The 19263-nt window shown below is 53.2% G+C and overlaps 1 protein-coding gene across 9 annotated transcripts in view; it reads right to left on the reverse strand.

Annotated features, from left to right (window-relative positions):
• Positions 1–762: 762 nt before the first annotated feature.
• The window catches only part of TRAK1 (trafficking kinesin protein 1), a 126375-nt gene continuing 107874 nt past the window's right edge, over positions 763–19263 (reverse strand). For 6 of the 9 annotated variants that reach the window (XM_053903936.1, XM_053903930.1, XM_053903937.1 and 3 more), the window contains 3 exons: positions 15912–16130; positions 6486–6588; positions 763–3501 (listed from right to left, as the gene is read on the reverse strand). In XM_053903936.1, the coding sequence (XP_053759911.1) occupies positions 2703–3501; positions 6486–6588; positions 15912–16130 (1121 nt within the window). In that variant the 3' untranslated portion in view covers positions 763–2702. Of the gene's footprint in view, positions 3502–5636; positions 5728–6485; positions 6589–15911; positions 16131–19263 lie in introns of all 9 variants that reach the window. The other 3 variants (XM_053903931.1, XM_053903934.1, XM_053903938.1) reach the window with 2 other exon arrangements.

Consider the following 19263-nt stretch of genomic DNA (forward strand, 5'->3'; position numbering starts at 1 on the left):
CTACAGGGACAGAAGCTACTTAGGTCCCCGCTACCTAGAACAATGTCTCACACGGTAGATACTGAAGATAAATTTACTCAGCCAATTAACACTTATACCAATTAACATAATATACCAGAGGTATATTACTGTTCACATTTTACAGGTTGAAAAAAGCCCCAAAGGCCCTAAGGGGCTTGCCGAAGGTCATACCGTGACCGAATGGTAGCGTCTGATTTAAAATCCACGTTGCCACCACCCACGACTATGTTTGCCTGCATAATTTCACTGCCTACACATACTGAGGCAGCAGGTTCAGTCTTATCCTTTTTGTCCCAATTCTCTGATACCCCTCTGCAATCCTTGGTCTTTAGAAGTTTCTTGATTCTGTGGAGGGCAATTTGGTGACCTCTATCTAGGAATTTATCTCACAGATGGGCTCCCATATGTGGAAAATTACATATAGGCAAAGGTTTTTTTCATTATAGGGCTGTGATAGAAAAGGCGGGAATTAACTCCATGCCCAGCCCTAGGGTACTGGTCCACAGGAGTATGAACGTGTTCACTGTGGGTACCTCAACACGGTATAAAGTAGGGAATGTAGGGAAGCTCTCGAGGTTCCAACTGGAAAGCTGGCTAAGGTGTAGTATTGTGTGAAAGGGTGGCTGTAACAGTACGGTCAGTATATGGCTTTCATTTACTGGTCCCAGAGAGCTGAACAGCTTTAGGTGTCCCATAAAGAGATCTCCTCGATGAAAAATGGAATACAAGTCAGAATCCGAGTGTGGTTTCCATCATTTGAACTTATTTTATTGATATTCATTAGAGAAGGAAATCGTATTGTGTTTCGATGCATTACAACACGCTCTTTTGGTAGTGGTTGCACAAGGTCGATCATGAACTACACTAAGTACTGCAACCTCCGGATTGCCGATTTTTTACACTGGTATTTCCTTTGTGGTGATGGGTGGCTCCTCTCTGAATACACAAAGTGGTCCATTCAATGCGTGGTTTTCATACTCCTTTGTGGTTCTACCTACTGCTTTAAAATACATTCAAATAAAAAATCTCCTTGCAGTGAGTGCACGCATACAACCGGAACAACCCACACCTTCGTGTTCTGAGAATAAATACTCTAAAATCGGACGACTGACGTTTGCTCCTTTGAGACTTTCTCAAAGACCCTTCAGCGGGCGTGGGTTTCCACTCACTCAACTGGACACACTGGGGGAGGGGGCGGGGAACAGGGGACGGCAACGCGACAACTTCGTCTGCACGTGACGTTACCCTTCCGCAGACGGCTGGACCAAAGGACCACGGAACACTGAGGGACGGCGCAGTCCTCAGGTTAGAATAAATAAGTTACCTGCTTGGCCTGGAAGGCCACAGCCACGCCGGAACCGGAAAGGAGAGCGCAGGTTTAAAACGCAGCACGCACAAATAACTAAAAGGTCCGAACTTCGTCAGCGCCCCCAACAGGACCAGGCTCCCTCGTTCACACACGGTTCTTCCCACGAGCACCTATCTTCTAGACCCAGGCCTTCGCGGGAGAGGGAGAAGACACCTTGCGGTAAGCGCTCGGGTCTGAGACGTGAGGGCCCTACGAAGACCACATCCGTGAAGACACGCGGGCCAGTCTCGGGCGTCCCAGGAAGGACTGGAACCAGCCGACTGCCACAGCCCCCTTTCTCCCGTGAACTGGTTTCGTATTACGTACGGGTGGCGGGGGTTCCTTTTACTGCGGACAGATTCCACTCCCAGCCTCCAGCCCCCCCCCCCTCTCCTTTTAATCGCGTTGTTAAACGTGTCTCGGGGCTGGGACACGGGGTCCCCAAGCCCCGCCGCTCTCTCAGCAGCGGTTTGGTATGAGGAAAACCGTACGGGGTCGGTGTCCTGGAACCACGGCACGCGGACTGTGACGCGCCACCTCGTACCATTACTTCCCTGCCTATAAAAACACAGACAACGGAACCTTCACGCAGGACACACGGGGCTGCCGCAAGGGCCGACGGGAGCGTGGATACATTCTTCCAGGTCAGACCTCCGGCCTGACGAAGGATTACGGGACAGCGAAGGGCGACAGAGGTCGAAGGCATGGAAAGAAAAAGTCCCACCTCAAAAAAAAAAGAAGCGACTCTCCGTTGAAGCAGAGGAGTGAAGGTCTTGAGGAAGCCGGGCCGCCCCTGAAAGAAAGAACAGCCCTGCGCTCCCGAAAGCTACATCAGCTGCGTGGGGCCACCGACCCAGGCTCCTGCGGCGCTTCCGGGGCGAGCGAGGGGAGGCGCCCAGAGACACCGGCCGGCAGAGGCGTGGTGCCCCGTGCCGGCTCGCGATGCACAGCGCTGGGAGCCCCAGATTCACTGGTTTCCTATCCATGGGATAAGAACGACTTGGGGGTTTCAGTGCTTCTCAAAGGAGAGGAGGAGGAAGGGCCGCCCGCCTGCCCCTGTTCCCCGGCCGCACAAAGTCCCGGTGACAGCAGTGACAGCCAGGGCCCTTCCCGTGGGATGTGGAGGAAGGGCAGGGCGGATACAAGTCTCCAGGTCCTATGTACACACTGTACACAGTCTCCACTCTTCCCCCATTAGGCACGAGGTTGATTTGTCTAGCTCAAGAGGGGAGGGGGTGGAGGGGGAGAGAGGGAGAACGCGCAGTGCAGCGGGGGAGAGAGGGAGGCAGGAGCAAGACGGGTCTCCTCCAGGGGAAGGGCCCCCCTCCCGTCCTCACCGGAAGCTAGTTTGTTTGGGGAGCTTAGCACCCATCAAGATGCCCGAGGTGAGAGTCACGGGGGCTTTCATCTGCATGCTGGACCCCACCATGGTGGGGAAGCTGCGGTTCCGCCGGATGCCGCTGTTGAGCTGCAGCCCGCCGATGGCACTCGTGACCGTGGGGCATCCGAGAGGCAGGCCCTCGGGGACCAGGCCCCCGGGGACGAGGGCCTGGGCTGGGCCCGGGGGCCCACAGAGGAGAGGTCCCGGATCCTCAGTCAAGGTGGGGACGTGGGCTCGCCCTGAGTTCACCACTTTGGCCACGCCAAACCTCCTGACTTTGTCCACGAGGTTGAGGTTGGAGACGGACACGTCTGTCTGGCTCTCGCTGCTCCGGACGTTCTTCTTCTCCCTCACCTCCCTCAGGATGGAGCTGGCCGGCTTGGAAGCCAGGAAGTTGTCGTAGGGAGGGCTCGTGCACTTGAACTCAAAGGAGGGCGGGGAAGACGTGGGTGTCTGCAGAGGCGAGTTGGGTGGGGTGGAGGGGATCACCGCCATCCTGGGGGTGTAGGAGTGCAGGAGGGAGCCCCGGCCGGCCCTGTCCCAGCTCTGCGGGTCATATACGGCCGCGGAGATGCCCCGCTCCTTCAGCAGCCACACCAGCCCCAGAGACGTGCTCATGGTGGTCGTGGACTCGCGGGTGTTAGTGAAGGACTCGGCCAGGCTCAGTCTCCGTGGAGTGCACGGGGTGGCCACCGGCGTGGACTTCAAGTGGCTGGTGCCGCCACAAGCTGGAGTTGGAGCCGAGTTAAGGCTGATAAGAAAGGACAAGAGGTCATTCATCAGAAAATGCCCACGAGCCCCCACGAAAAGGTTCGTGGCCAGTCTCCTGCAGGAGTGCAGGGAGGACCCGCCCAGGCTCCCCAGATGCCTCTTTCTATGTCTGTTCCTCCCTCCCGCCCCTGGGGGCCTTGGATTCCCTTGCGTGGGGGCATGGTTTAAAGTTAACAAGCTGCACATGAGTCCCTTGTCTCAGCCCCGGAGGGTGGGGACAACTGTCCCCTTGGCAGGTGACGAAACTCAGTCTCAGAGGTTAGGTGGCTGATTCAGTGTCACGCTCAGCTACTGAGTGGAAGACCCAGGATTCGAGCCCAAGTCTGGGTGGCCCCAAAGATGGGGGGTGGGGGAGCCCTTCAGCAGAGAGGCTTTCTTTCCCTACCCCATTACTCAAGTTCCGGTGTTCCTTCCTACTGACTACTCCCGAGTAGTAAGAAGTTAACTAGTAACTAGTAAGAAGTTAACCGGGACTCGGGATCTGAGAGCTTACCCCCAGGAATGGCCCCAGCAGGTGGAGAGCCCGTGGGTGAGGGGGAGACAGGCTGAGGGGTGTGCATCACAGCAGCAGCACTCCCCGGCCTCCTGACTTCCACTATAGCGCCCTTCCCTGCACCGTGCTTCCCCCTTAGTCCTCCTCCCGTGGTTGCCGATTCCACCTCCGTGAGCGGAGTTATGGGGTCAGAGGCAGCCGTGTCACGTACTATCAGGCCTGCATCTATGGAGCTATCTAGAAAAAGGCTCACGGGAGGTGCGACACCTGTGTCACCAAAGGAAAGCAGCAAGATTTCTCCATCCACTTGTGTCATGCTGGCTGAGGACCCACTATGTTCCAGAAGCTGGAGTCCAGCAGTAAAGGGAGTGAGGCCAGCGCAGTATAACAGGGGCTGCAGGGGGAAAGACATTGCTGTCTGCTTAAAAATCAGGAAAGACCCTCTCTTAACAGCTGGTCCAGGGATGGGGCCAGGCCACAAAGGCATGGAGGTCCTTCACAGTTGCCGGCTAAACTCCTAAGGGCAGGGCAGCACACCCCTCCTTAGAGTCTTAGGAGACCTGCCCTGGTACCTCCCCAGGGCCATGGCAGGGGCTGCAGGTACCCCTTGGAGCAGGCCAGCTGGGTGGGCCCCAGGAGCTGGGGGAACAGAGCCCTCTCTCCCCAGCCTGGCAGAAGGAAGGCCAGATACCTTGGGCAAGACACCAAGTAGGGGTATGGGCAGGGAGGGGCCTCGCTCTGGAGCAGGTCCCAGGAATGACCTGAGCAGGGGCCTTCTGCTGGGGGAGGGAGGGTTCACAAGCACGTCCGAGCTAAGGCATCGTTTGGCTGCACACTGGGGTGACCTTGCCGCTGGCTGGTCAGCTCAGGGTGAGAAACCCAGAACAGGCCCATCTTATGCAAGCTCAGGGGTCGGGATGCTGGTGGGTTGGGAGCACTCAGAGAAACACGAGATTAGAAGCCACAGCAGATTCCTAAGGTTAAGAAATGGATTCTCCAAAAAGCACAAGTGGAATTCTACAAAACTGGTCTACAAGCAGTAGGGGGCAAAAACATGGGGGACTTAAAATCTTGTTTACAAGGCCATTCTGAGGAAGATCTCTCATTTGGTCTCAAGCTGCCATTCTTCCACACCCAGGCAAAAAGCCTTCTCTTGCTAGTGAACGCCCAGGTCTTTTCTGTCCCTGATGAGGCTCCGTGGACCCCGAGATGGGGACAGGAGTGCTGTTTTGAGTCCTACGGCTTAGACAGAAGATCACCAGGCACCAGCCTCTCCCGGGAGAAGCCCCAGAGCGTGGTAAAAAACCTAGAGCTCTTCCAACATCGGGCTACGGGTGGGGACGCCGGCTTCTCCAGAGGCAGGAAGGGAGTCAGAGAAGACAAGCTCAGATGTAGATTCCCTTTCTGCTGAGAACTTCGGTTAGGCCCATATTAGTGCCGGCACTCGGCTCAACTGAGCATTTAGAGGGGTTAGGGGCATCCACTGTCAAGGCCACGTTAGCCAGGCACAACCACAGAGACACATCCACGCCTAAGTCCTGGGTTAGTGGCGGCCACGCGTGCACACACAGCTCCTTCCAGGTGGCCCTGCCGGGGGCAGGCACCGCTGGCGGTGTGCTCACCCCCTGCCTCGCCTGTGGGCTCATTCTCTGCCCTACATCTCCTCTCAGCTCGACGGGGCATAGGGCCGCTTCGTCATCCTCCTCACATGACCTGCGGAGAATTATTCATAGTTTAAGGTGTTCCCTGGGGCGGTGGCTCCCTCCGAGCTGGCCCTGGTCGCCTCCCTCCCTTCCTGCTTCACCTGCATTCACCCCGGGATCTTGCTCGACTGCACCATACAGAAAAGGGCTTGAGGGGGTCACCTCACCCCGTGGAGGGAGACCGTTTTCTCTTTCACTAGAAGCTGTGGAAGGCCTGAAACCAAGCCAAGCAGACCACCCCAGGCCATACAAGTCCTCCTGCCAGACAGTGTCAATCTCTATCGCTTCTGGAAGGCACCGAAGGAAAATGGGCCATGCTGGGCACACGGCTGGGTCTTCGAGTCTTATCCTTTCAGTCGTTACACTGTGGCTGTGGCACATGGTTCCTGCAGTCTATTCTAGAGGCACGCGGCCTCCACTCTGTGAAGGAACTCCATGCTCTACTGACAGACTTTGGGACAAAATCCCATCGGACGTGGCTTTACTGACTGTGGAAGCGTCAATTTCGGCTGGTTAGGGAGGGACGCGGCCAGCTAAAAAGGCACCTAGAGCCTGGGTCCACGTCTCTCTGTGCTGGATCTGAATCAAAAAGGGCCTCCACTCAAGAGGAAGATGGGACCCCAAACAGCAGGTGCTACGAGACGCCTCAGCTGGCCCAAGTTGGTTCTGAATGAGCCTCTCTACTTTGGCTTTTCTTGCCAGTAAGTCTTGCAGGAAGCGCCCCGACCTCACCCCGTCCTTACCCACCCCGGGGCCGGGGTCCCTTACCTTGGCGTGACCCGCGTGAGCTCATCTGAAGGATGCAGGATACGACATGTGGTGAAGGTGAAGGTGGAGTTGGTCTGTGACATGCACTTCCCAGGGTGGTGTGCTAAATTGGGGGAGGGGGGAACAGAACATATTCCTTGCATCCAAGTAAACCCATGAGAAAGTTAAAATCCCAGCACGGCCCTCAAGGGACAGAAGAAGCGATGAGCTACCTTGTTAACCGGATCTGGGCAAGGAAGGTGTAATCACATGTTCTGGATCGAAGGTGGTCTTTCAAAAATAACCACACTTTTGAGCACTGGTTTGCAGAGCATCAAATTGCAGCTTCCGACCCAATCCAGACAGGGTTCCCCATCAGCGTTCTTTGGCCAGTAGTGGATCCAGTTTGAAGAGCTAATGAGCCCTTGGGGGTAATCTGGTTTCCCTCCTCAGGGGTCAGAATCGGCTTCCTTCTTGTGGTGTTTCACACTTCTTTTTACTGGCAAACAGGTGCCAAGTTCTGCCAAGGAGAGGGGAGAGGCGTGGGGATGGGGAGGGGCCGTGCCACCAGAAATGGGGCAAGGCCCACATGGCTCCCTTTCCTGTGTACACGAAAAGGGGCTCGGGGGAGCTGGCTCCACTACTGTCTATGTGTGGTCCGCAGGGTGGGAGATGGGATGTCAGCTGCCCCAACAACAAGCTGGCAAGACTCCCAGAGCCCAGGGCTGTCTTTAGCTCCAGGATCAGGTGCGGTCTGACACACACCAGTGCGTGCGGCCCCCGTCCCCCGGGCCGCTTTCTTGCCGTCTCTAGGATGTCTGATTTTTAATGAAAGAGAAGTTGTCCTCAATGTATTTCCTTTTAAAGCGCTAAGGGGCTGTTGTTAAGGCAGCTGAAGACTATGATTTGGGGCAAAGTAAATCACAGAAGCATTAGGAACATGCATCAGAAAGCTGGCGAGTGGGAAGTAATGAGTGATCGAGTCTATGGGAGACATCATGATTGTAGAGGTCACCCTCGTTCATAACTCAAATGCAAAAAAAAAAAAAAAAAAAAAGGAAAAGGAAAAAAAAAAAGATGCTGCTCTGTATAGCATGCACGATGGCACAATGCGGTACTGGGACGACCCCCCGCCCTGCCCGTCCCGACACCCCTCTAGCAGCTCAGCCCCCAGAGACCTCTTGGGGGAGGGGGAACGCATTTGGTTCTCAGAGGCCATGAGCACTCCAAAGATTCAAAAGGCCGCGAACTAGAATCTTCTAGCTCATTCTGGCAAGTTTTCCCTTGGGTTTGACAAAAAGGAAAACAAAACAGAAGAGATTGGTGCCCCAAACCTACAGATCCACACGCAGTTGACTGGGTCTTAAAAAACAAAAAAAAAATAAAAGCAAAACAAAACAAAAAAAAGCCCAGAACCAGATGAAACAAAAACTGTCGGAGACAGGCAAACTGAAGGCAGGCAGGACAAGGCCAGAGCACAAAAACGGTGGCAGGGACTAGAGGCGCAACGTAAGACTGCTGTGCCCCGATTGTGATGGTCCGACTCATCTCTCTGGGTCGAGGCAGGCGCCCATGGCCCCTGGAGAGGCAGCCAGCACTCCGGCCACCAGAGCCAACTCTTAACCACGGGCAGCACCGGGCAGAGCAGGAAGGGGCAAAAACACACATGAAAACAGCCTTTATGAATCTTTCTCAACCGATAAATGTGACGGCTTAGGAACCGGGCAGGGTAACTGGAAAATCGCGGCCAACAAAACAAAAATGGAAGAAGCTATGAAGAAAAGGCAACCAAACAATCACGATTCTCTGGCCGCAATAAGATCTAGCAACAAAAGCAATAAAAAGCCTGAGAGAAGCATCCCAAATAACAGGCGTGAGGGGTTATTTGGGAGGGAGGGAGGGAGGAAAGAAAAACGCAGGAAGGAGAGGTAACGAAGAAGACACAACAGTGGAAAGAGAGATCACCTTAAAAAAAAAAATCAAAACCAAGGCTGGCTTTAATTAGGAGTGGACCCCATTTAAACACAGGAGATTATCAAATCAAAAGGTCCCAAACGTTCGCTCCTCTCCCCCCGCCACGTAGTGGATCTTCCCTTGCGACACGTGGTGCAAGATGGACATTTTAGACACATGGTGGCATCAGCAGAAGCAAAACCCATCTGACACAGATGGGTTTGGGGACAGGAAAAGGCTGCTAAAATTCAGAAGTCATCATTTCCCAGAAGCAACGGATAGGAAGATCAACAGGAAGGAATCAAAAGTGCCAAGCCAGAGGTTCGGCCCCTCCGAAATACCACTGGGACGCCTGGCCCCGCTCTCCGCGCGTCACCACTGCCTGCCGGGCTGCTGCAGCGTTTCCCTTCCTTGGGACACAACACAGAGACAGTGAGTCGCCCGAGGGCTCTGGTGCTCCCCACGGAGCAGCCACAGGCTGATTCCCAAAGCCCTGCCTGCGGGAGAGCAATTCCTCCAAGAAAGAGGCACAGGATGCCTTCTCGCTAGCAGGGGCAGGGGCTCAGGGGGAGGGCTCCCTCCTGGAGTCCCCTGGTCCCCACGGGACACCAGAGCCCTGCCTCAGCAGCTGTGTGTGCACCTCCTGCTGCCCACCCGGGGCTTCCGAGGACAGGGTTGCTTGGATTTAACACTCCGACTCCCTGCTTAAATCCTTTTCCTCTTCCTCAGTCTGGGCTGCAGGGCCTCACAGCCTTGCTCGGGGACAGCACCACGTGGGTTAGAGTATTCACACCGACAAGGGCTTCCCTCGAGCGTCCCCTAATCCCTCGTTATTCACATCTGTTCCTTCTCTGCCAGGTTCTGACACTGCTACAAAATCCTAATCTATCAAAGGGGACCTTTAAACTGAGTTAATCCTGGTTATTCAAGATCGTCTACACTGGTGAACTACACGCAGGGGGCCAGCGTACACATTCGTTTTTCTGCAAACATGCCTCGTGCAGGCACACCCCTTTGGCCAGCCGCAGGTCGGGGCACAGAAGGGCTTTCCGAGGGCAAGAGCTACCCTGCTCACTTGCTCTCTGATCCGTCCGTGCTGTGCTTTCTGCCTAGAGCAGGTGCACTGGGTAAACGGTCTGACGGGCTGTGCTCCTCTGGAGGGGAAAAGGGTGGTGAGGACTGACGGCAAAACTGGGCGCTAGGGATCTCGCCGCTGCAGCTAGTGATGGGGCCCATGGTCTCCGGTGAGCTGGGGCTTCCTCCCTGCGTGGCCTTGAGACAGCACTGAGGATTACGCAGACCTGGGTGATGGCTGCTCGGTGGACTGTTTGGGCCGCCCGGGGACGGGCGGGAAAGCCCACTGCTCTCCCCGTGGCCGCCTGCTCTAACTGTGAGGAGAGCAAAGGGTCACTCTGGCGGGGACATGAAGCGTGACCAAGACTCTGCCGGTCTCCCACCCGTATGATGTGATCTGTACACAGCGACCCGTGCATTTCAGTCAATCCGAGTGGTGCTGTCCTTCCCCCCATACCGCGGGCTGGTAATGTGCTGGGGAGAACAGGAACTTCCCCTCTAAGGGCCATCATGGCACCCAGTCCTTAAAACAGCCCTCACGTGAGCCCACACGGATGCCAAAAACTATACCTGCACCCGGAGGTTTCTAAGGAGTCACCAAAAACACACCAGGGCAAGGCTGTTTCAAAGGGGATTTCTGAGGACGGAGAAGGCTGGCCATGACACACACCGGAGATTTTCTTTCTTTTTGCTAACATGAATAGCTTAAAAATCAAAATTACAAACACATCTCCGGATCCTGGAAAAAGAGGACTCTGCCTTTGTGATGCACTGAAAGCTTCCGTATGCTCTTCCCCACTTTCCATGGGAAGAGGCCAAACCTACGTAAAGTGAACAAAATGCCTCCAATGTTTTCCTTTTCTTAATTTGAACACATAGCGTGTGAAGTTGCTGTCACACAGTTCGGATCTGCTTCGCAATTTCTATAAACTCATTAACCAACGCACACGCCCATGTTCTCTCTCCCACCTGCCCCTACAGTTCCAGTAGCTGCCATCACGTCAACAGCGGTGCCCACGGGCCAGCCTTTTCTATCCAAGAAAAACCAGACCCACAGAAAACAGAAACCATTGTCTATCCAGCTTAAAGGCATGGCTTGAGCTAAATCCTAAGAGCATCAGCACCTTTTCTTGGTTTTGCTTTGGTTTTGTTTTTACCTTTTTACTAGTTCCTAATGACTGTTACTTTTTGTTCAAGGAATAATCACATTTGGGGAAAGGGAAGGAGGCGGACATGTCTGCCTGTCAGCTGCTTGCCCATTAAAAAAAAAAGAAAGAAAGAAAAGAAAGAAGGGGCAAAAAGCAATGCTTTCGAATTCTTCCTAAAAGACTTAAAATGTCAGGGCATAGGAAAATGCTTTAGAGACTTCTTTCTGTCACTTCTTTATATAACTCTGCCCATGATTTTTTCTGGGAAAAAAAGAAGTTTCATGAGTTCCTGTGGGAAAAGCTCCATAAATCTTTTGTGTGCCCTCTGTTTCATCATTAATATAAATACTGTGTCCAGGGTTCACGTGGCTCTAACAAGCGTTTTCCTCTGGAGGCTGGGGAATCAACAACAGTTTCTGACACGGCAGTGCATTTCCTCCCTTCTTAAAAAAAATAAAAGTGATTTTAAGCCAAACGGTGTTACAGGGTGGTATTTTTTAAGCCCTTAGCTCCGGGCTTAACATGGGCCCCCGAAGGCTGCCTCTTGAGCATTTCTTCAACATAGCCCCTCGTCTGTCCCTGCAGCTCAACAGAGACCTCCAAGCCCCTGTCGCAGACCCGGGCCTACAGGCACCAGGAGATTTCTATCACAGAGATTTTTAAGCCACACGAGATCTTTTTCTGGTTTCTGTACAACTTATTTTTGGATCCTGCAAAATTAAAATAATTAAAAGCCTGTTTTTTCCCATTGCGCCAGGCTATTCCCTGTTTCATCTAAGGAGTATGTGATTTGACCGCTGAGCATTCTCACAGCATTTCATGCAGAGAGGGGCAGAAATTCCCACAAGTGGCCCTTAAAATACCCTCTGGAGAAAAAGGTATTTTTTTTAAAGAATTGTGGTTAAAATGTCGAAGGGGCAAAATGCAAAAGTCTCTTTGGATCCTCTGGGTTCTCACAGAGCTGGGCCCTAGACCTTGTCCTCTCGTCCTCCCTTCTGTGGTGGATGCCCGCGGGGGTGGGCAGCTGGCCTGACTTAACCGGCACCAAGAGCGTCCCCGCTAAGTACCTTCCAAGCCAGTTCAGGGGCGCACTTCCCCCTCCCACCACTAGGTGGTGCAGCCGGACAGCTCACCCCACCGCCAGCACCCACCCCGGAGCTCCTCCGCTGTCAGCAGCCTGAGCCCCCCCGCTCAGCCGTCTGTCTGTGTGGGTCCCCCCAGAGCATGGGAAGGCTCCCCTATGGTTTTCAGAGGTGAGGCTGCCGTCCGGAAAGCACTCCCGAAGCGCAGGCTTGTTCAGGAAATTGTAAGCAGGGCTGACTCCAGCTGGCGGTTTGGGGAGGCGTCAAGGACCTCACTCTTCCTTCATGTTTCCACCTCCTGGGAGCCGCTGCCTGTTTCGTTCTGGTCTAATAGGTATCCCGATGCAAGAGCACCGGGCCTTCCTTAATTGCCTAACACCAGTGGGTCTGAGCAGACCGCCTGCTCTGTGCGCAAGGACCAAACTCCTGTAACCGCTCCAGAACGAAGGCTGGGTTGGAAAGTCTTCCCAGCAAGAGTGGTCACGTGTCATCAAGTCTTTCCGTGGAGACAGAAGGGACCTTGCCTACACCCGAAGGTCTGTGAATCGAAGGAACCGGGCTTCCCTTCCAGACCCATCAGGCCCCCACGGCCCACTCTCCCTCAGGACCCACCTGGGTCCTGGGGCAGAAAGGACAGGACGGCGGGCCTTTATTCAGGCTCCTGCCCCACGCATGCGCTGAAGTACTACTCAGCGGGCCCCACTTCCCCTCTGGCTCCTTTCCTCCACAGAACCCCGACCTAGGTGTCCAGGAAGGGAGCTACGAAAGAAGCCAATTCCTGGCCTGTGCCTGGGGTGCTGGGGGGGAGGTCCACGCTGCAGCTTCAGGCTACTTTCAAGGGCTGTTGTGACCAAAGGTGGGTTCTGCCTTCAACGCTTACTTTGGCATCTCGGCCCCAACTCCACTGCGGGGCCGCAGCCAGACAGGCCGCCGTGACTGGCATGAGCCTGCTCTAGGGGAATTTCCCCCACCTGAGTGGCCTTCGTGTGCGTGAAAATAAACGGACCTTCCCTTTCTTCTGTGCTTTCACCCTACTTCTCCCTCCCCTTTAAGGATCAAGGCGTCCAAAACAATTCAACGAAACAGCCCGACCATCTGCCGACTTAACTGCATGACTTTAAAACTCTGATCTGAATCTTTTCTCACGTGCCGGGCTCCTCCCTACAAATAAACACCTAAAATTCACAACAACATGGACAGTACACGATAATGACTGTTTCTGAGAAAGTGTACTTTCTAAAGGAGTTAATAACATAAAATGTCCCTGAAAAAGTAAAACTATAAAAAATTGTTTTAAACAATCCATTATAATCATCTAAATTATTTACAAACAAGGAATCACGTTTTTTTAAGACATGGGATTATAAAAATCAGCCAATAATGATACAATAATACATTAAAATATATTAATTTTTTTTTCCGTACTCAAAACTTTTTCTCCATGAGCTAACAGGCTCTAGATAAAAGTGCCTAATATATAAGTCTCCCCAGTTTCCTCCCTTAGGAATAGTTGCAAGAAAAAAGGCTAACCCTTCCCGTCTTCAGTTTCTCCCTACTAAGTATTCCCAGAGGCAGCTCCTGGGACTGTGCTGTCTGGCACCAGAAAAGCCTAAGCCATCAGGGCACCTGGGTGGCTCAGTCGGTTAAGCGTCTGACTTCTTGCAGTTTTGTGAGTTCAAGCCCCACACTCAACTCTTTGCTGGCAGCACAAAGCCTGCTTGGGGTTCGTTTATTCATTCATTCATTCATTCACACTCTCCCTCTTTCTCTCTCTCTCTCTCTCTGCCACTCCCCCATTTGTGCTGTCTCTGTCTCTCTCAAAATAAATAAATAAACTTAAAAAAAAAAAAAAAAGAGAGAGAAACCCTAAGCATTAGGGACAGACCAAGGCAGGGACCAGACCAGCCCGGATACAAATCCCAAGACAGACTATGCCCTAGTCCTTCCTGCTGAAGCTTAGCTATTTACCTGTGACTCCAAGACTGTGTACAGAGTGCCACGTGGGGCCTCTGGGGTGATTTATTTAGAGTGACATGCTTCTTACATTCCAGTAATCAAAACGGTCGTGTTACTCCCAATAGAGAGAGAAGGGCCAAATTGCTGTTTGCACCTATCCCCTCTGAGCACTGAGCTTTTAACAACTCTGACCCAGCAAATGAGCTCCAAAGAACCCTTCTCTAAATGCTCAGCCCTTCCCTGTGTTACCTTCAGCGATCTATAGAACTCTTTCTGAACGCATGCTTCCAACCTGGGATCCCTCTAAATGTCAACCATAGATTTGTGTGCCTCTCTTCAAAGTTGCTGGGATGAATTTGCTGAGGTTTGAGGAAAGAGGGAAGAAGCAATTGAATACGTCTTTGTCTAGGGTAAGGAAAGCGGTCAGGACTTATGTCCTCATAATTGGTCCCCTCTCCCCCTCTGACCTTCAAGAGAAGCTCTTAGCTGACTTGACAAGTTTTACTCCTTTTGTGTAACTTCTTAAAGACACAGTTAATGATGCTTCTTCACACTTAAAGCATTCACTTTCTAGTCCATGTAGGACTACAGGGAGAGGTCATCACAGCTGACACGATTCCTACAGTTTCAGTCACATAAATCAGCAGACGCCGTGCTTCCCGTACCACCGTCTGCCTTCCGGAAGGACAACGGTGCTGCTAACAAAGGTAAGTGACAATACCACCGCCGGTCTCCCGTTCTGAAGATATTCAGTAATAAACATTTTCATTCCCTTGCAAGCTTAACCTGATAACTGCTAAGAAAGTAAATAAGCAAACCATAAACCTATGTGCTAAACCAATCCTTTTTACTTTGAATCCTTTACCTCTGAAGTTGATGTCAAAGAGAAAAGGAAAGTTGGGTCCAAATAAAGTCCCTTGCCACAGGCATCCAAACTTAGCCTGGGAGGTGCCATCGCGAACCTCAGCTCACTCCTGCCCTGTACCTCAGCGGGGGGAGTTGTGGCCTTCATGAACGAAAGTTATGAATCACAAAGATGCGTGTCCTCTCCTCAAATCTAATGACTCGGGATGTCATGAGGATGACAACATTGCCTGAATTCATCATAGGCTGGGTCTCTGCCCTGACCCCACAAGATAGCTTCCTTATCTCCTCAGCACTGCAGTCCGGGTGGCGGAGGTGGGGGTGGGGGTGGGGTTTGTCCCAGGAAATCTGGGGCAAATGGTGACCACATGACCCCTGTAGTTCCAGGGCCCTGAGCCCAAAGTGTTTCATCCCAGTGACGCCTAGGGTGTAAATCTACAAACTCATGGTCAGGTCTTTAATGGGGCAGCAGGGGGTGGGTAATCAACCAGAGCTCCTTTCCAGATTCATCTGGGGTCCTCTCTCTGGAAATACCTCCAACCTGGGACCCTCTAGATGTCATTGTCCTAGGGCTTGTTGGGTTAAGGAGTACTGCTAAAACACTTTTTAAAAATCCGCTCTGAACACATGTGTAAGCTGGAAAGAAAACACATACACCTTCATTGAAGTTAGAAATGTGAAAAGGCCACTCTATCCACCAGTTGTCTGAAATCCTGAACACCTTCTGGGCTTTTTCCTATTCCGATGCTCCGCGGAGGGACAGGGTCTCTCATTCACCATCTGAACGACCCGGCGCTCCTATCTTCCCCCTTAAAATGCCCAATTCTGCTCAGCTCGGTTTGGAAATCACCGCAGGACTCGACAATCTGCCCCCCGCCCTGCCCCAGACTCAGGGAGAGACCCACAACAGGAAGAGGGGAGCTGATGTGTGGGGCGGGGGCAACAATCCCCTCCTTTTTAGCAGCCTTTCCTGCTCCCCCGTCAGGAGCCCCGCTGGGCCATGCACCTCCAACACGGGCAGGGAGCTACACCCATTTGTTACAAAAAGGAGGCATCAGACTCTGCGTTAAAAAACAGACCCGCACGATGGGAGTGCTTTAATCGTCACCCACACAGACGAGCGGAAGCTACAGACAGAGAGCCGCTACGGATGGTGCTCGGAACAGAGGCGAGAATGGCCCAGAAATCGGCCTCTGGTAAAGGTGCCAGGTTTACAGGACTCATGGCGGTGCCCTCACCAGACCCCTCCTCCTCCTCCTCCTCCTCCTCCTCGGCCGCGGGCGGCTCCTGCATCTCCTCTGGGAAAGCCTGAGGCCGGCGTGGGTAACTTCTGCTGCCTGAGACAGTCACGCGTGCTCGGGACCCCTCACCTGAGGTCTCTGGGTGCTGAACTGGCGTGGAGGTAGCTAGGCCCGGGAGGGAAATGTGGTCACCTGTGTCGTCTTCCTCAAAGTCGTTAAGGCAGTACACTTCGTCCAGGTCAACGTCCAGTGTCCGGAAGCCCTTGGTGACCACACCGGGCCGGGGGTCCAGGATGCCCCCGAGATGGGGCTGGGCCAACTGCTGCCAGTGGTGAAGGGTGGCGGAGCCTTGCAGGAGAAAGGGCAGAGAAGGGGGGACAAGGCAGAAGAGAGGGTTAGGATGAGAGTCTGAGCTGACGGCTGTCACCACCCTCAGAGTGCGGAGCGTGACCCTCAAGCGGGCCCTGAGCCTCGTGGGTGAACTCTGGCAGGGACACCGGGGGAGCGGCCCTGGCTCTTGCTACCGTGTGACGGGCGATCACCTTGCCACGCCTGGGAGGGGCACCAACTGAAGGAATCAGAAACAAAGCTTTTTACAAAGTAAAATGAAAGCCATAAGGCGTGGCAAGGATGTCTGGTGACAAACTTTTAGTCAACCCATTGTCAGTCCCCAAATCCAACATCGTATCAACTTAGGAACTGGAGAGGAAAAAAAATAAGCAAGACCAAGTACAAAAGGGCGGGGGGCGGGGGAGGGTACAAGTACAGAGTCTATGCCAAGTCCGCACCGTTGGGAACACGGAAGACAGAAGCAGAGGCAGAGTAAGACCATGTCAACTCGGGACCCACAACATGAGAAAAGCAAAAGGCAATTAGAGTAGCACACAGAGATTAGCCATAGGCACGACTGTAGTCTACTTATTAGGGTTTCTGTTTTCGACTAGCAAACCTGATAGGCTGCAGGTTTGGGAGAGGGAAAGGGAAAGGGACGAACTCGGTGTGAGTGACGAGCATGTAAGTCCGTACAGAGGTCTGAAGCAGAGGAGATCTCCTTAGTGACACCAGACCCCAGGACTCAGATGACATCGTGCAAGGTCTGTAATAACACCAGAGTGTGTCCCTGAGGACCTCGAGGGTGTCACGGGTGCTCACGAAGAGAAGTGTTCCAAGAACAATTATGCTTAGCAAACCTGGGTTGACAAGTAGATTTACGGAGGAACGTCTCAAAACCTTTGGTATGTTGCTATGTCCTGGGATTCTGGCCAATCCATTTGCCTTTTGAAGAGCAACCCCTTCCCCTTTGGAACATTTATTACACCTCGCGTGGCCCAGGTATGATGGCCCATGAGGCTGGGTGTCTGTCCCCATTCTACAGATGAATTAGTGGGTCACGCAAATAAACATTCTACTCGAGAGACTTTGAGAGCAGTTCTCAGGCATAGGAAAGCGAGAGCCTTCCTGCACCAGTGCCTCCCAGTTACCACTGGTTAACCACCCAGTTACCAAGGGTGTCCTCTATTGGGCAGGCAAGAATCCCTCCAAGGCCTCCAGGGGCACATCAGAAAGGGGGACCAGGGAGCCAGGAGCCAGCAGCTCAGGAGTCAAGAGAAAAGAGAGGGAAAACGGTGGCAGGCATCGGAGTCGGGGATCAGTCCAGGAATGTGAACAAGATGCGGGGAACCCCCCTCAACGGCAGCTCCTGACCCTGTGGTGTGCCTCGTGACTGTGCTGCCTCCAACATACCGCGGGGAAGGAACTTCTCAGGAAGCAGTCCCGGCCGGTGAGTCTTGAAAGGACTCTGTAAGTGGGCACTTCCAAACTCACTTAAAAGAGAAACAGTGGACACGCTGCCAATACGTGTTCAGGACAGTCCCACTTTGAGGCCTGTCCCAGTTTGAAAGGCCACCTACTTACTCTGAATCTACTGCATCGACATAGAAAATATCCTCAGTGCAAAAGGAGTGAGATCATACAGAGGCACATAGGACGAAAGAGAGCATCACATCCCTGCTCCCTTACTAGCTGCTAAGAGACGTCTAGAGCAGTGGTTCTCAGCTGGGGACGTCTGTTAACATCTGGAGACATTTTTGTCACAACTTGGGGGGAAGGACGGAGCGCTAAGGGCATCTCATGGGTAGCGCCCGGGATGCTACAGGATGATGCCCAGGACAACCCCAGCAACAACCCGGAATGACCCGGCCCCAGATGTCAGCAGGGCGGAGACTGAGAAACCCTGGCCAGGAGCTGTGGTCTCAATTCTCAGACCCTTCGAGAACCTGGAGAGCTCACGGACTCTATCCCGAAAAGGAGCTCACAGGCAAGCGGCAACGTGCGTAACTGGTCGGGGCTTTGCAGACATGCTGAAACCCGCTCACAGGATCCTGAATCCTAGATGTCACGGCTCCATTTTTTTTTTTTTTTTTTTTAATTACCCTGTATGAAGCATGCCTGTACAGCAGCTTCTTTTAATACGTATTACCTCAACTCACGGCTCCCAAGCCCCTGATGAGGGAACTGAGGTGCACTGAAGTTGGATAATTTTTCAAAGTCCTGGAGGGGTGGCATAGCCAGAGGTCAGTGCTAAAGGCCAGGTTCTTTCAATCTCACACTGCCTGCCCCCCAGAGTCCACAGGTGTGTAAAGAAGGATATCCGTGCTCCAGCCAGGAACCCAGACTAAGCGAGAAGCCTAAGTGGTGGGCGGCAAAACTTCCAGGTGGCTGTCCAAGGCCCGTCAGGAGACACGCACACACAGCTGCCGATGGAATCTCTCCAGCCACCCCCGGAGACCCCCATTCATAATGCATAGTGAGCCCCCTGTTCATGTGTTCACTGGAAGCACGGGCACATTCCTGGCAAAAACGCTGCACTGGGGAGAAGTCTTAACAAGGCCCTGTGACTTCCAGTTTGGGACCGCACATGCTGGTCTTGCCGCAGGATGACCAACCCTTGGGTCCAGAGTGGCCACGTCACCTCTACTTTTGGAAGGGGAAGAGAGTTGACAGACACTGGAAAGTGAAGGACCGTGTCAAGAAGTGCTAAAGGCCCTCATCCTTCCGGAAGGGGCTGAGATGTTTACAAAGCGCTGGGAAGGAACTCAGGGAGGCAGGGGTCTGGGCCCGGACAACTGTCCCAGTCAACAGATCAACTATCTGTTCAACTAGCTGTGCAACAGACTGCCCTCATCCCTCCCCACCCCAGGCATGGGATCGAGAGAGAAACGAGGCTACGAAGGGTTTGCTGCTTGGGATTCAAGAGGCTGCAGACGGACACGGGGTTATTTGCCTTTCCCGAACATGCAGAGCCGAGGGAATTTAGTGAGACTGCAATGGAAAGACTATGCTGACATATGCATCATTCTTGGATTTTGGCCCCTGTCTTGGGCAGCTCATTCACATCGAACAGCCAACCTTTACTGAGCACTTAGTAAGGGCCAGGAGTCCTGGGAGGTCTACATTTATTAACTCACTTAATCATGATAAT

Source organism: Panthera pardus, unplaced genomic scaffold (assembly GCF_024362965.1).
Source record: "Panthera pardus isolate Hobbes unplaced genomic scaffold, ASM2436296v1 HiC_scaffold_16, whole genome shotgun sequence".
Lineage (NCBI taxonomy): Eukaryota > Metazoa > Chordata > Mammalia > Carnivora > Felidae > Panthera > Panthera pardus.